This window comes from Hyla sarda, chromosome 2, assembly GCF_029499605.1.
Source record: "Hyla sarda isolate aHylSar1 chromosome 2, aHylSar1.hap1, whole genome shotgun sequence".
NCBI lineage: Eukaryota > Metazoa > Chordata > Amphibia > Anura > Hylidae > Hyla > Hyla sarda.
Window position 1 is genome coordinate 230,916,829 of NC_079190.1, and position 13,847 is coordinate 230,930,675.

General features: G+C 41.0%; 1 protein-coding gene across 2 annotated transcripts in view; it reads right to left on the minus strand.

Annotated features, from left to right (window-relative positions):
- Positions 1-1,085: 1,085 nt before the first annotated feature.
- Positions 1,086-13,847, minus strand: part of TPST1 (tyrosylprotein sulfotransferase 1) — a 100,452-nt gene continuing 87,690 nt past the window's right edge. Inside the window, exons 5-7 of one of the 2 annotated variants that reach the window (XM_056556527.1) lie at positions 8,931-8,961; positions 4,686-4,723; positions 1,086-2,429 (exon numbers count right to left, since the gene is read on the minus strand). In XM_056556527.1, the coding sequence (XP_056412502.1) occupies positions 8,932-8,961 (30 nt within the window). In that variant the 3' untranslated portion in view covers positions 1,086-2,429; positions 4,686-4,723; position 8,931. The remainder of the gene's footprint in view (positions 2,430-4,685; positions 4,724-8,930; positions 8,962-13,847) is intronic. The other variant, XM_056556528.1, reaches the window with a different exon arrangement.

Sequence of the window (13,847 nt, forward strand, 5' to 3'; positions counted from 1 at the left end):
CTGCTTGAAGAAAAAAATAAAAAATAAAAAAGTTATCGAAACAAAAGCCCCATCCAGCATTACAGGATGACAAATATGAATGACATGGAAGAAGTAAGTTATACACTAACCATATTGTCTTTGGTGGTAAAGTACATGCAATCTGCAATAATCATTGTGTGTGTGTGTGTGTTTGTAAAGCATAAAACCAGACAAAAAATGGTTACAGAGCAGGGCTGCCAGGCTTGCTTCCCATAGCAGTGAGTCAGCAGAATGAGGGTGGGAAGGAGTCATCACAGTGCAGGCAAGAGAGACACGCCCACTCCCTTAGTGAGATGAAATAGACAGCTGTAATATGCAATTTTTTTGTGAAATATGGGTGATAGAGACATAAAAATTACATGTAAATGATCAGGATTAGGTACTTAGTAACAAATAACAGTTTTGTTTTTAAAAGCAGTTGTGCAAAACTGTACCACATAAGGGAAAAAAATTAATGAACAACAAACATTCACATTTAAAGCTTTTATTTTGAAAAATAAAATACAAAAAGGTCAATAAAATTGTAAATTTACATTTTCTTCTCAAACCCTATTCCCCACCCAACTTCTTTGGAAGTTTTCTTTAAATATCTGAAAAACAAAAACAAAATCTGCATTCTTTGTGTATACACAGTAGGCTCTTGTGGCTGAGCCTAGGAGGTTTTTGAGTCTGGAGCAACCACTCCAGGTATCTTCGCACAGAATACATTATGGTCTTGAGTTCTGGTTCATACTGTAAAAACAATTACATGAAATACTCTTTTAGGGTATGTCCATACGTACAAGATCTGCTGCATATTTTTTGCAGCTTATTTTGCTATCCATTGAGGTTAATGGGTAGCAAAATCATCTGCACAAAATATGCAGCAGATCCTCTACGTGTAAACGTACCCTTAGGGTGTATTCACACATAGAGGATCTGCTGCATATTTTTGGTGCATCAAAAATATGCAGCAGATTCCGTACGTGTGAATGTACCCTTAGGATGATCTTGTCGCTGCTTGAGAACACTGCACAGCAGTGGCAGGAATGTTTTGGAATATGCTCTATAAATAAGTTTGTACGGGGTCCATATATATATATATATATATATTATAGCTGGCATAGACTTAAATGTCTGGCGAATGTACAGCCCCAGACATGCCAAATTTATATATTTGTTACTTCATACCTTACAGAGTTTTCATAAAGACTAACATAGGACATGTTAATCTTAATAAATTCCCCATGACAATCATTACAACCATATCATTGGGGTCTTCTGGTTTTCTGGATCGCTTTATAGCATAATAAAAAAAAAAAAACACTTACAATTTCCCATTTTCATGGAATGATATTGTTAGGAGGGCTTCTCACACAAAATCATGGCCCAATCCACAAAAGTTATCTAACCTTACCATTTATGAAGCAATTTTTTACTGTATAGGAAAGCACAGCAGACTGCTCTTTCCTATACAGTGGGCCATAGACTAATAATTCTATTGCATTGTGGCCAATAGATGATAAATGCTACTGTATGACCAAACAGTGGCATACATCGGAGGTGTAGATGAGGAAACACTACTGATATATGCCTCCAACGTGCAGTATAAACCCAGTTGGATCATTTCCAACACAAAAATGTATGTTATGAGCACACAAAATGCTGAATCCGCACTTATTTCCAACGATGAAATGTTGATATGTAACAATATACATAGTTCACCCTGCATGCAAAAAAATGTATTTTCATTATTTTTACTGAATGACTGCTTGCAGAATGTTTTTGTAAATGGGGATTTTTGCTGTTTATCTAACTGGGATAAACAAATAGCATGTATGGTTTCTTAGAGTCATTTTGATACCACTGTATAATGAGAGTATTCACTGGATTTCCAGGTTGGCAGAACAATACAGTTACATTTGTCATGCTTGAATTGAAATGCATCCCGAGGCATTTCAGTATAAACCCCAACAAGTGTACAACATATAGAACATTTTGTTGATTCTTGGAATTGAACATGTATACAATACACATAATTACACTGCTGGTGAGAAACAACTGCGTGTGTCCAAGCATCAGAGTATATACATCTAATATATACTTTGCTAAAATGGATCCGACACTATGTTACAGAAAAAATTAAAGTCACAGCATTGCAATGTTGAGAGGCCACACAGTGATAGGATTAATCAGGATGTTATTTAGAAGGATTTTTGTTTTTTTTATTTGTCTTCCTTAAAAACATAATACAGCTGGTAAATACAGTACTACAAGTAAGAAAGTGCCATTGATCAAAACAGATGAATGTGTGCCCTTGTGGAGACAGTTATAAAGCTGTACACACGAAGGCTGGTCAGGGCACAGCCAACACACATCGTAGTCTGTTTGTGGTGAGGAAATTATCATCTTGGGTCCATTCTTTAGTCCTAAGTGAAGGTCAAAGAAATAAATAATTGACATTAGCAGCCACAATACAAAACAAACCATCACAACTAACATTTTGAGTATATTTTCACTTCTATATTATAACTGTAAAGACGAAACAACATATACCGAATAATGGTCCTGTATGTGCTCTCTGAAGAATACTTATGTCTAAAGTTCCATGCTGACTTTATTGGACGGAGGAGGAAGCAGGAAAGGCAATAAAATGTTCTATGATGTACAGTACAATGAAAACAAAGTCTGGGTAAGTTATAAAAGTATACGTTTCTTCTTCTGAGCAAAAACTTCACATTGATCTGTTTTAAAACCTCTAAAATGGTTCCGTGTGTGTGTGCATGTGAATATATATATATTCATGAGTATATGAGACTTCTGGGGCACACGGCAAGCAGTGAGAATCTGCAAATCATTTTGAGGACAACAACTGAATCTGTGTTAAAATGTGGAAACAGAACTGCCCAGTAAGAAGGGTAGCAGGGTGGCCATGTACCCCAATGCACCATACTAGTGCTAGGAAAAAGAAGAAAGGGAGTGATCCTTTAACCACAATTTTAGACGGAGCAGTGAGGGAAGCTTTTTTGCTGCAGCATACTGCCTCCTACCTTAGAAGTCACCTGGTACTTTTTTAAGGCTGGGAATCTTGTAAAATGAAGAGAGAAGACATACAGTCATGGCCGTAAATGTTGGCACCCCTGAAATTTTTCAAGAAAATGAAGTATTTCTCACCGAAAAGGATTGCAGTAACACATGTTTTGCTATACACGTTTATTCCCTTTGTATGTATTGGAACTAAACCAAAAAAGGGAGGAAAAAAAGAAAATCGGACATAATGTGATACCAAACTCCAAAAATGGGCTGGACAAAATTATTGGCACCCTTTCAAAATTGTGGAAACATAAGATTGTTTCAAGCATGTGATGCTCCTTTAAACTCACCTGGGGCAAGTAACAGGTGTGGGCAATATAAAAATCACACCTGAAAGCAGAAAAAAAGGAGAGAAGTTCACTTAGTCTTTGCATTGTGCGTCTGTGTGTGCCACACTAAGCATGGACAACAGAAAGAGGAGAAGAGAACTGTCTGAGGACTTGAGAACCAAAATTGTGGAAAAATATCAACAATCTCGAGGTTACAAGTCCATCTTCAGAGATCTAGATTTGCCTTTGTCCACAGTGCGCAACATTATCAAGAAGTTTTCAACCCATGGCACTGTAGCTAATTTCCCCGGCCGTAGACGGAAGAGAAAAATTGGTGAAAGGTGTCAACGCAGGACAGTCCGGATGGTGGATAAGCAGCCCCAAACAAGTTCCAAAGATATTCAAGCTGTCCTGCAAGCTCAGGGAGCCTCAGTGTCAGTAGGAAATATCGATCGAAATTTAAGTGAAATGAAACGCTATGGCAGGAGACCGAGGAGGACCCCACTGCTGACACAGAGACATAAAAAAGCAAGACTACATTTTGCCAAAATGAACTGGAGTAAGCCAAAATACTTCTGGGAAAACATCTTGTGGACAGATGAGACAAAGATAGAGCTTTTTTTGTAAAGCACATCATTCTACTGTTTACCGAAAAGGGAATGAGGCCTACAAAGAAAAGAACACAGTACCTACAGTGAAATATGGTGGAGGTTCAATGATGTTTTGGGGTTGTTTTGCTGCTTCTGGCACTGGGTGCCTTGAATGTGTGCAAGGCATCAAGAAATCGGAGGATTACCAACGGATTTTGGGTCGCACTGTACAGCCCTATGTCAGAAAGCTGGGTTTGCGTCCAAGATCTTGGGACTTCCAGCAGGACAATGATCCCAAACATACATCAAAAAGCACCCAGAAATGGATGGCAACAAAGCGCTGGAGAGTTCTACAGTGGCCAGCAATGAGTCCAGATCTAAATCCCATTGAACACCTGTGGAGAGATCTTAAAATTGCTGATGGGAAAAGGCACCCTTCCAATAAGAGAGACCTGGAGCAGTTTGCAAAGGAAGAGTGGTCCAACATTCCGGCTGAGAGGTGTAAGAAGCTTATTGATGGTTATAGGAAGCGAGTGATTTCAGTTATCTTTTTCCAAAGGGTGTGCAACCAAATATTAAGTTAAAGGTGCCACTCATTTTGTCCAGCCCAATTTTGGAGTTTGGTGTGACGTTATGTGCAATTTGCTTTTTCCCCTCCTTTTTTGGTTTCGTTCCAATACACACACAGGGAATAAACACATGTATAGCAAAACACAGCACAGAGAGCTCTTACCTTGATCAAGTACAGTTCAGCTACTTTACTGCTTCAGTCTGTAAAACACAAGGGAATTATGTTTACATAAATAAGAAAATAAAATTGATTTATGTTACTTGCAAACACTTTAGATTTGTTAATGGTAGAAAAGCATGCAGAGATAAGCATTAGAAGCACAATAGCAACAACAAGCCAATAGTAACCATATTACTGCTGCTGGTGCACAAGACTGTTGGAAGGAATAAGTTGTTTCTGTATTTTTTAAATAAACTAGTATCAATAAGTACTTTGCATTAAAAAAAAAGTTTTTCTTCCTGGATACTCCAAAACCAAGGGTAAAAATGGTTTGATGCTTACATAGGAAAGTGAACAGAGATAGTACTCATACACTACATGTGGAGGTATTGGGACACATCTCTTAATATTTGACTTCAGGTGTTTCATTCAGTCCCAGTACCACAGGTGTATAAAATCCAGCACCATCCGATGCAGTCTGTCTTTTCCAACATATGTGAAAGAATGGGTCATTCTAAAGAGCTCACTGAATTCCAGTAGTGTGATACTATAATAGGATGCCATTGTTTGAAGCCAGTTGGTAAAATTTCTTTCCTCTTAGATCTACCAAACACAATACCAGACATTGAACAGAGTGGTGTAAATCCCAATGCCACACAGTAGAACCATGAACTGTGGAGTGATGCTCACACTTCTCTTTCTGGCAATCTGGGTTTGGGGAATATTAGAAGAACAACACTTGCTTGAATGCCTTTAACCAACTGTAAAGTTTGGTGGAGGATATATATTGCTATTGGGTTGCTTTTCAGGGGCTGGCCTAGAACCCTTACTTCCATTAAAGGTAGACCTTGATGAAGTTATCCAGGATTAGAAAAGCATAGCTGCTTTCGTCCTTTACGAAACCTACTGTAAGCTGCAATACATACGCACAGAGGTCAAGAATTTCTCTTTATGGAAGAAATCAGCTATGTTTTTCTAATCCTGTTTGGAAGCGCCTTTTTCTGTTCCAGCATGACTGTGCCCTAGTTCATAAAGAAAGGTCCATAATGGCATGGTTGGATGAGTTAAGGGTGGAAGAACTTGACTGGCCCACACATAGTCTGTCTCAGTCACCAGTCATGGAACATTAACCTTTCAAAACATTTCAAAATATTAGAAAGGTTAATGTATTTTATGAGAAAATGTTATTTCCATTTTATAGAAAGTATTGATTATAAAATCATAGCTTTGACCAAGCTGAAGCACAGGCATGGACAAAGCCCAGTAAGTGAGGGTGGGCTAGAATTTCTCTGTGCTCTTTCCTGTCTGATAACACTCCTCTGTGCTCTCTCCTGTCTGATCGTACTCTTCTGTGCTCTCTCCTGTCTGATAGCACTCCTCTGTGCTCTCTCCTGTCTGATAGCACTCCTCTGTGCTCTCTCCTGTCTGATAGGACTCCTCTGTGCTCTCTCCTGTCTAAAAGGACTGCTCTTTGCTCTCTCCTGTCTGATAGGACTCCTCTGTGCTCTCTCCTGTCTGATAGCACTCCTCTGTGCTCTCTCCTGTCTGATAGCACTCCTCTGTGCTCTCTCCAGTCTTATAGCACTCCTCTGTGCTCTACCCTGTCTGATAGTACTCCTCTGTGCTCTCTCCTGTCTGATAGAACTCCTCTGTGCTCTCTCCTGTCTGATAGAACTCCTCTGTGCTCTCTCCTGTCTAAAAGGACTGCTCTTTGCTCTCTCCTGTCTGATAGGACTCCTCTGTGCTCTCTCCTGTCTGATAGCACTCCTCTGTGCTCTCTCCTGTCTGATAGCACTCCTCTGTGCTCTCTCCTGTCTGATAGCACTCCTATGTGCTCTCTCCTGTCTGATAGCACTCCTATGTGCTCTCTCCTGTCTGATAGCACTCCTATGTGCTCTCTCCTGTCTGATAGCACTCCTATGTGCTCTCTCCTGTTTGATAGCACTCCTATGTGCTCTCTCCTGTCTGATAGCACTCCTATGTGCTCTCTCCTGTCTGATAGCATTCCTCTGTACTCTCTCCTATCTGATAGCACTCCTCTGTGCTCTCTCCTGTCTGATAGAGCTCATCTGTGCTCTCTCCTGTCTGATAGGACAGGAGAGATCTCAGAGGAGTACTATAAGACAGGACAGAGCACAGAGGAGTCCTATCAGTCCATACAGTTTATCTCATTTGTTGTGCATTATACAATGCATGCATACACCGGCTAAAGCATAGTATATAGAATTGCAAAATTGAGTTCCATAATAAGTTGTACAAAGCTAAGGATACTCTCTTATGACATTTTAAAGATACTCTCTTTATGTTAGTGTGATATGCAAACAAATTCTAAGTTCCAGCCAGTATAAGAGAACAGTCACATTGCTGCGGGCACATTGGGATACCATGAAAATAATACAAGATACCATGATGCATAATACAATATTTCTAACTAGTACCACTAGGGGACTTTTACCAGCAATCTTCTGATTTCTTATACTTGCACTACTTCTGTAGAGCAGTTTATTATGCCTGTCAGCATTATACTGACAGGCAATATTATACATATTTATAGTATAGAGGCAGGCCTAGGAACCCTCAGAAAAAGACCCCAGCTGCCATGGAGAAAAGTCTACAATAGGCAATCTTCTGTTACATGCTGGGGGCTATGTTTTGACCCCAGGTTATAATGGGTTCGCTTTACAGAACTGAGGATTCTTCGCTCCTGGCAGTCAGCGCAGGGCCCGGGCCATAATCCTGATAGCTAGTCTCCTGTGATCTCGACACTGGGGACCCATAGATAGAGATCAGGCTACCACTGTTTAAAGACAGTAGTCTGCCTTAAAGCCCTTTAGTGACTGCCGTTGTTTAGACATCAGGAGGTAATTAAGGGGATATATGCTGTAGCAATACATTAGGATACCATGAAAAATGTATTTCACTGCTTAATACAATTTGCCCACAGAGCAGCCACAGAGGTCAACCACATATAGTCTACTTGTGACTATGTTTGTCTGTTTCATGCAAGTATATGTAAAGGCAGTAGACTAGCCTTATGTGCTCCAAAAGAAAAGAAAACAAGTTTGGTCCACTGAAGCCTGTGGCTATGCATGTGAAGGTATATGTCGGAATGCCTTTATACATCTAAATGTGTTACTGTTACATACAGCCAAAGGTGTGATGTGAACAGCCTCTAACATAGATTCATTCTAAAGCAGGCACCTGTGTCAGATGATAGGAAACATATGTATCATACCCTGTACTTTTCTAATTCTGTTACTTTGCATTGTCCTCCAATATTGAACAGATGACTACACTGTCCAATAAAATGACAGCATGCCAAGAGTTATGTATGAATATGTCCAGCCTAGCCAAGAACTGTATAACTTTTCAGAATAAAAGGCTCCTTCCTGGAAGACTTTTATTGGACTATTTGCATAGAGCAGCCATGATTAACTATATTATGGTTTAATCGATAATTCAATACAATGTTCTTCAGCACCTTGTCTACAGCACCTCAGGACTGTGGGTAGTCACGGACATCACAATAGTACACCAACCTAGTTTTACCAAGAGGCATAAAACAAACTCACATCTGGACGCAGGGTTATTTTACCCTCTCTGCCTCCAGACAGTCTTTATTTCACACTGGTGCTAATAGACAGATGACCAGACATATTGGCCTACATTCTACATCTAGAATCAAGCATTAAATGTTTTTTTAGGAAATATTCACACGCTGCTATTGAACTAAGTTTATAGATTTCAGAGATAACCAATATGGGAGATTTATCAAAACATGTGCAGAGAAAAGTTGCCCATAGATACCAATCAGATCACTTCTTTCATTTTTAAAGAGACATCTGAAAAATTAAAAAAGCAATCAGATTGGTTGCTATGGTCAACTGGGCAATTTTTTCTTTGCACAGTTTTTGACAAATCTCTCCCCAATGTGTCCTCATTGCCATCAAATTTAGTATTTCACTATTTTCATGGCCTTCATTTCAGTAGTTTCCAAATGTCAAATGACACAGCTATACAATGACGCAAAAGTAAGATAACAGTAGTTGTTACAAAAAGCAAAAAGAATTCTGTAAGTGGAGGACAGGAAGCATATGCATTTCCCCACCCAATCTTAGCCCCTTAAAATAGAAGGATAGACGGAATAAAGACATGCAGAAGTTCCAGCCACAATATGAATTAAGACAAGAGGAGTATTACAGAACCAAAGCAAGTTAACTGCAATAGTCCAAGAAGATATCATCTTGCCTCAGGAATTTCCTTCCCGTGTCTTCTTTGGCTAGAATACAAAAACACCATATTGGTTCTTTCTATTTTCTTAGCTGAAAAGCTCCAATTAGAATAAGAGACAAATGCCCTAAAGAACCAGTTTTCTTACAACTAGAATAGAAAGGTATAAGCAAAGACACCAGAACACAACTAAACTGCACCGCAATCTCCTCTATAGTTATAAGGAGCCGCTGATATTTATATGCACCCTGCACTAATATCAAGAGAGTTTCTCTAATAAATACAATATAATTTTTATCATCTTCAGGCAGAAATAGAAAACTGTACTATACACAAAAACACACAATGGACTTCATATGAATACTGCAACCTTTATACGTGAAAGATAAGTAATTGTTTCATTTTTATTACAGAACCTTTTAAACCTACATTCAGCCTCTTTCTAACCTTTAAAATCTGCACTTCCTGCTGCTAAAAAGAAAAACGGGATCCCTTTTCCTTTTAACACACACAAGAACATTAGAAAAAAAATCTGGAATAAAAGAAAACCGAAAAAAAAAAAAAACAACATTGCCTATAGCAGCCAATGACTACACAGCTTGAATTTCTTTTCAATAGCAGTAAATGGGATCAAGCTGCATTATAATTGGTTGCTATGAACAAAGAGTTTGTCTTTTAGACCATATTAATTTTCTTTATGTATGAAGAGGCATAAACATGCATGTTATTAGAACCAGTAAGAATACACTTGGATGACAAATGACAAAATTTCATATAACTAGAAAAAAAGCTATATCTATAAGGATATCATCATATGTTGAGGACGACTCCGCCCCGTGTGAGGTCACCCCCGCTATGCAAGTGTATGGGAGGAGGCGTGACGGCCGTCACGCCCCCTCCCATAGACTTGCATAGCGGGGCCGGGGGGTGACATCACACGGGACGGAGTCGTGACATCACGATACTCTGGCATCGTGGCCGCCATCCGGCTGTTTGTGAGCTGGCACCGCAGCGTGCAGCTCAAACAGGTGGGTGGCGAATACAAGATTGCGGGGGTCCCCAGCGGCGGGACCCCCGCGGTGAGACATCTTATCCCCTATCCTTTGGAGTATCCCTTTAAATTTCTGTGGCGTGGAAATTCAGTAGTGTGCATAGCGCAGCAGAAGCCCTCCAAAGACAACAGGAGGCTGCTGCACTGCCGCCCTGAATTTCTGTGTGCACGCCTCTAAATCTTCATAATGGCCATTATGATATTAATATGCTATGGATTTGTTGCAGAATTCTGCAATGGAATGTATTGTTTTTCCATGGAAACTCTAATGAACCACAGCGAAATCTGCAGCTACAGATTTTGAAAAGCTGCACTATGGTTAGTTGCCTATTGGCAAATAAGATTGTTTGTGTCTTAGACAGTTTTAGAAAATCTATAAAAAAAAAAAACAAAAACAAAAAAAAACCTTTCACTGAAAAAAAAATGCCTTTGTATGAAACCACTATTTTTTATTTTTTTTTATAAATATGCCTTATAAAAATAAATTGCCTTCCTCGCTCCAGCACAAGCTCCATTACCACAGTGCTTGGTCCTATTGCACAGAACTTCCTGGTGCTGGGGTCAGCATGAAACATTGTTGCTTAACCAAATACTGGCTGAGTCAGGACAAGGCTGCGGTCAGTGATTGGCTAAGCGGCAATGTCTCTTGTCGACCCCAGCACCTGGAAGTGCTGCGCATGGGAATATATATTTAGGGTACATTTACATTTGCATATTTTCTGCTACAGACCTGCTTTAACAGATTTTGCTACCCATTGCCTGAGATGGAACACGGCTCAAACTGATTTTTTCTATGACACACCACACAAGCACATTGCAGACGTGTTTTGTGTCATGCCCTGATTTTTAGGAATTTGTCCACGATTCAGTTAATAACTTAAAGGGGTTAACCAGGAATAGAAAAACACAGCTAATTTCTTTCAAAAACTGCTCCCCTTCTGTCTCCAGGTTGGGTGTGGTTTTACAACTTGGCTCCATTCACTTTAATGTAACTGAGCTGCAGAACCACACCCAACCAGGAGACAGACTGGGAGCGGTTTTTGAAAGAAAGCAGCTCTGTTTTTCTATTCCTGGATAACCATTTTAACTAAATGTGTCTTGAGGTTACAACATGGATCTGCCATATCTAAAACCGTGTCTACTAAAGGCATAACAGTTTTAAAGGGGTTCTCCGGTGCTTAGACAAAGATGCCTGATCGTGGGAGTCCCGCGGCTGTGGACCCCCGGGATCTTGCACCCGGCACCCCGTTTGTAATCAGTCCCCGGAGCGTGTTCGCTCCGGGTCTGATTACCGACGACCAGAAGGCCGGCGGCGTGTGACGTCACGCCTCCGCCCCCATGTGACGTCACGCTCCGCCCCTCAATGCAAGCCTACGGGTGTGATAGCTCTCACGCCCCCTCCCGTAGGCTTGCATTGAGGGGCGGAGCGTGACGTCACACGGGGGCGGAGGCATGACGTCACACGCCGCTGGCCTTGTGGTCGTCGGTAGTCAGACCTGGAGCGAACACGCTCCGGGGACTGATTACAAACGGGGTGCCGCGTGCAAGATCCCCAGCAGCAGGACTCCCACGATCAGGCATCCCCTTTAAAGATTTGAAAGAAAGAAATAGCCGATTTATAAACTATAGGAAAGGATCGCAGCACACATGGAGGTTCACATTAAGTACAGTGTTTATTTCATCCTCATAACAAAGTGTGACGTTTCTGAGGCCTCTCGCCTCCTTTCCACAGGCCTCAGAAATATCGCACTTTGTTATATGAGGATGAAATAAACACTGAACTTAATGTGAACCTCCATGGCGTGCACCTTATATTTCTAATGGCTGCTCCGACTGCATACAATAGGAGTGAAACATACTACGTTTCACAGGCTACAACTCCCAGTACAAGGGGGGGTTTGGATTTGTTTAGTTTGTCTTCAGGAATTTTTAGAAACTACTTCTGCCAGAATTGAAAATTATTCACTGCTGGAACTTTACACAAGCATTTGAAGGGTCAGCGTATGGTTTATAGCAAGCACTGAGTAAGCTTTTAACCTATTATAGTGGATGCCTTCACTTCTAGTTTTATAGTTAATAAAATGGTAAATTTCTTTCCTGGTTAACAAAACTATTTAGTTAATTGAAAATAATGGTGACCACATTGTTCCCGAGAAAGAATCGGGAACAATGTGCGGAGAAAGAATCCAAGATCATCCAAAAAGCTGTCCAATGTGAGGACCTTACAAACAAACAGTCACTCAGATGACAGCTTCCTGGACATTAGTTAAGTTTGGCAATAGCATTTTTGTATAAATATAAAGCTTATCACGAAGAAATAACAGCAGTGACGCCATTTGGCATCATGCACTTGGCAAGTTTAGAACAACGTAATGGGCCGTCCTGAATTATCATAGAATAAGATAAGCTTGACATATTACATCTTAGGATATTATAGATCAGAGACTCGAGACTCAAAGACAAGACTAGAATTTTTTTACATAGCACTAAGTCTACATTTTATCTGCTTCCTGTCACAGTGCTGCCTATTCATATCGTAATACAAGGCTCCACTCTCCAATTAGGACATGAATGGGTGTCTTCTACTCCCATCTACCCCTCAAAGAAAGCAGTTCTGGTCAGTGCTGTGTGCTCCAACCTAAGCCAATGACTGGCTGAGCGACTGTGTCACACGTTAGCGCTTCCTCAGGCCTGAGGAAGCGCTAACGCGTGACACGGTCGTTCCCCGAAGTCTCACCTACCGTCCGCTCTCCCCCTGCACATGGATACCTGGAGGATCTGAATAAAGATTCCTGATGCTACAGACTGGTCAATGCTCTGTGCTTTGTTTCTTTATGTTCGTGATGCTTAACCAATGACTGTGATACGTTGCAGAACTGGCCCATAGCACTAATACCAGTGTTATTATGAAGTGTTGCCACCTGCTGACATAGGTACACTGAGAGTTAATGTAGAAAGGTGCTTTTGTTCCTACTCTTGACGAGATTGTTCAGGCAATAATTCATGCCAACCATGGGAAGTGTTGTGCATCAGAACTTGGCTTGAAAATGGCAGTGGAAGTTTTCCACCTGCCTGGAGAGAAATATTCATAAAAAAAATACTCTCCAAAATACCCATTGAACATTTTAGGAACTATCCAGAGCAGGAGAAAATAGCCATTGCAAACATATGCTGCTCTGGACAGTTCCTAAAATGGACAGCAGAGTCAGCAGAGAGCACTGTGCTGGTGACAGAAAAGAAATCCAAAAAGAAAAGAATTTCCTCTGTAGTATACAGCCACTAAGTACTGGAAGGATTAAAGGACAACTGCAGCGCAATATACACTTATCCCCTATCTACAAGATAGTGGATAAGTGTTTGATCACGGGGGGTCCGACCGCTGGGACCCCCCGAGATCTCCCTAATGGGGCGCTGCCATTAGCGCTCATAGTGAGCGCTAAGGCGCGTAGCGTCGACCTAGAGGGCGACGGTGACGCCCCGTCTCCTTCCTGTCCCCATACAGTTCTATGGGGGAGCCACGAACACTGCCTCCCCGCCTCTCTCATAGAGATATATGGAGTAGGCATGCCGGCCGCAACGTCATGCTGCAGCACGCACGTACCCTGCACGGGAGAGCCACGGCACAGCCGCGGCCCCGTAAAGGAGATTGTGGGGGGTCCCAGCAGTCGGACCCCCCGCGATCAAACACTTATATCCTATCTTGTAGATAGGGGATAAGTAAATATTGCGCTGCAGTTGTCCTTTAAAAGAATTTTTAATAGAAGTAATTTACAAATCTGTTTAACTTTCTGGCATCAGCTGATTAAAAAAAATTATAATAATTTAACCGGAGTACCCCTTTAAATGCAGCTGGCTATAAATCAGAGGTGGTGCACCATCGGTAT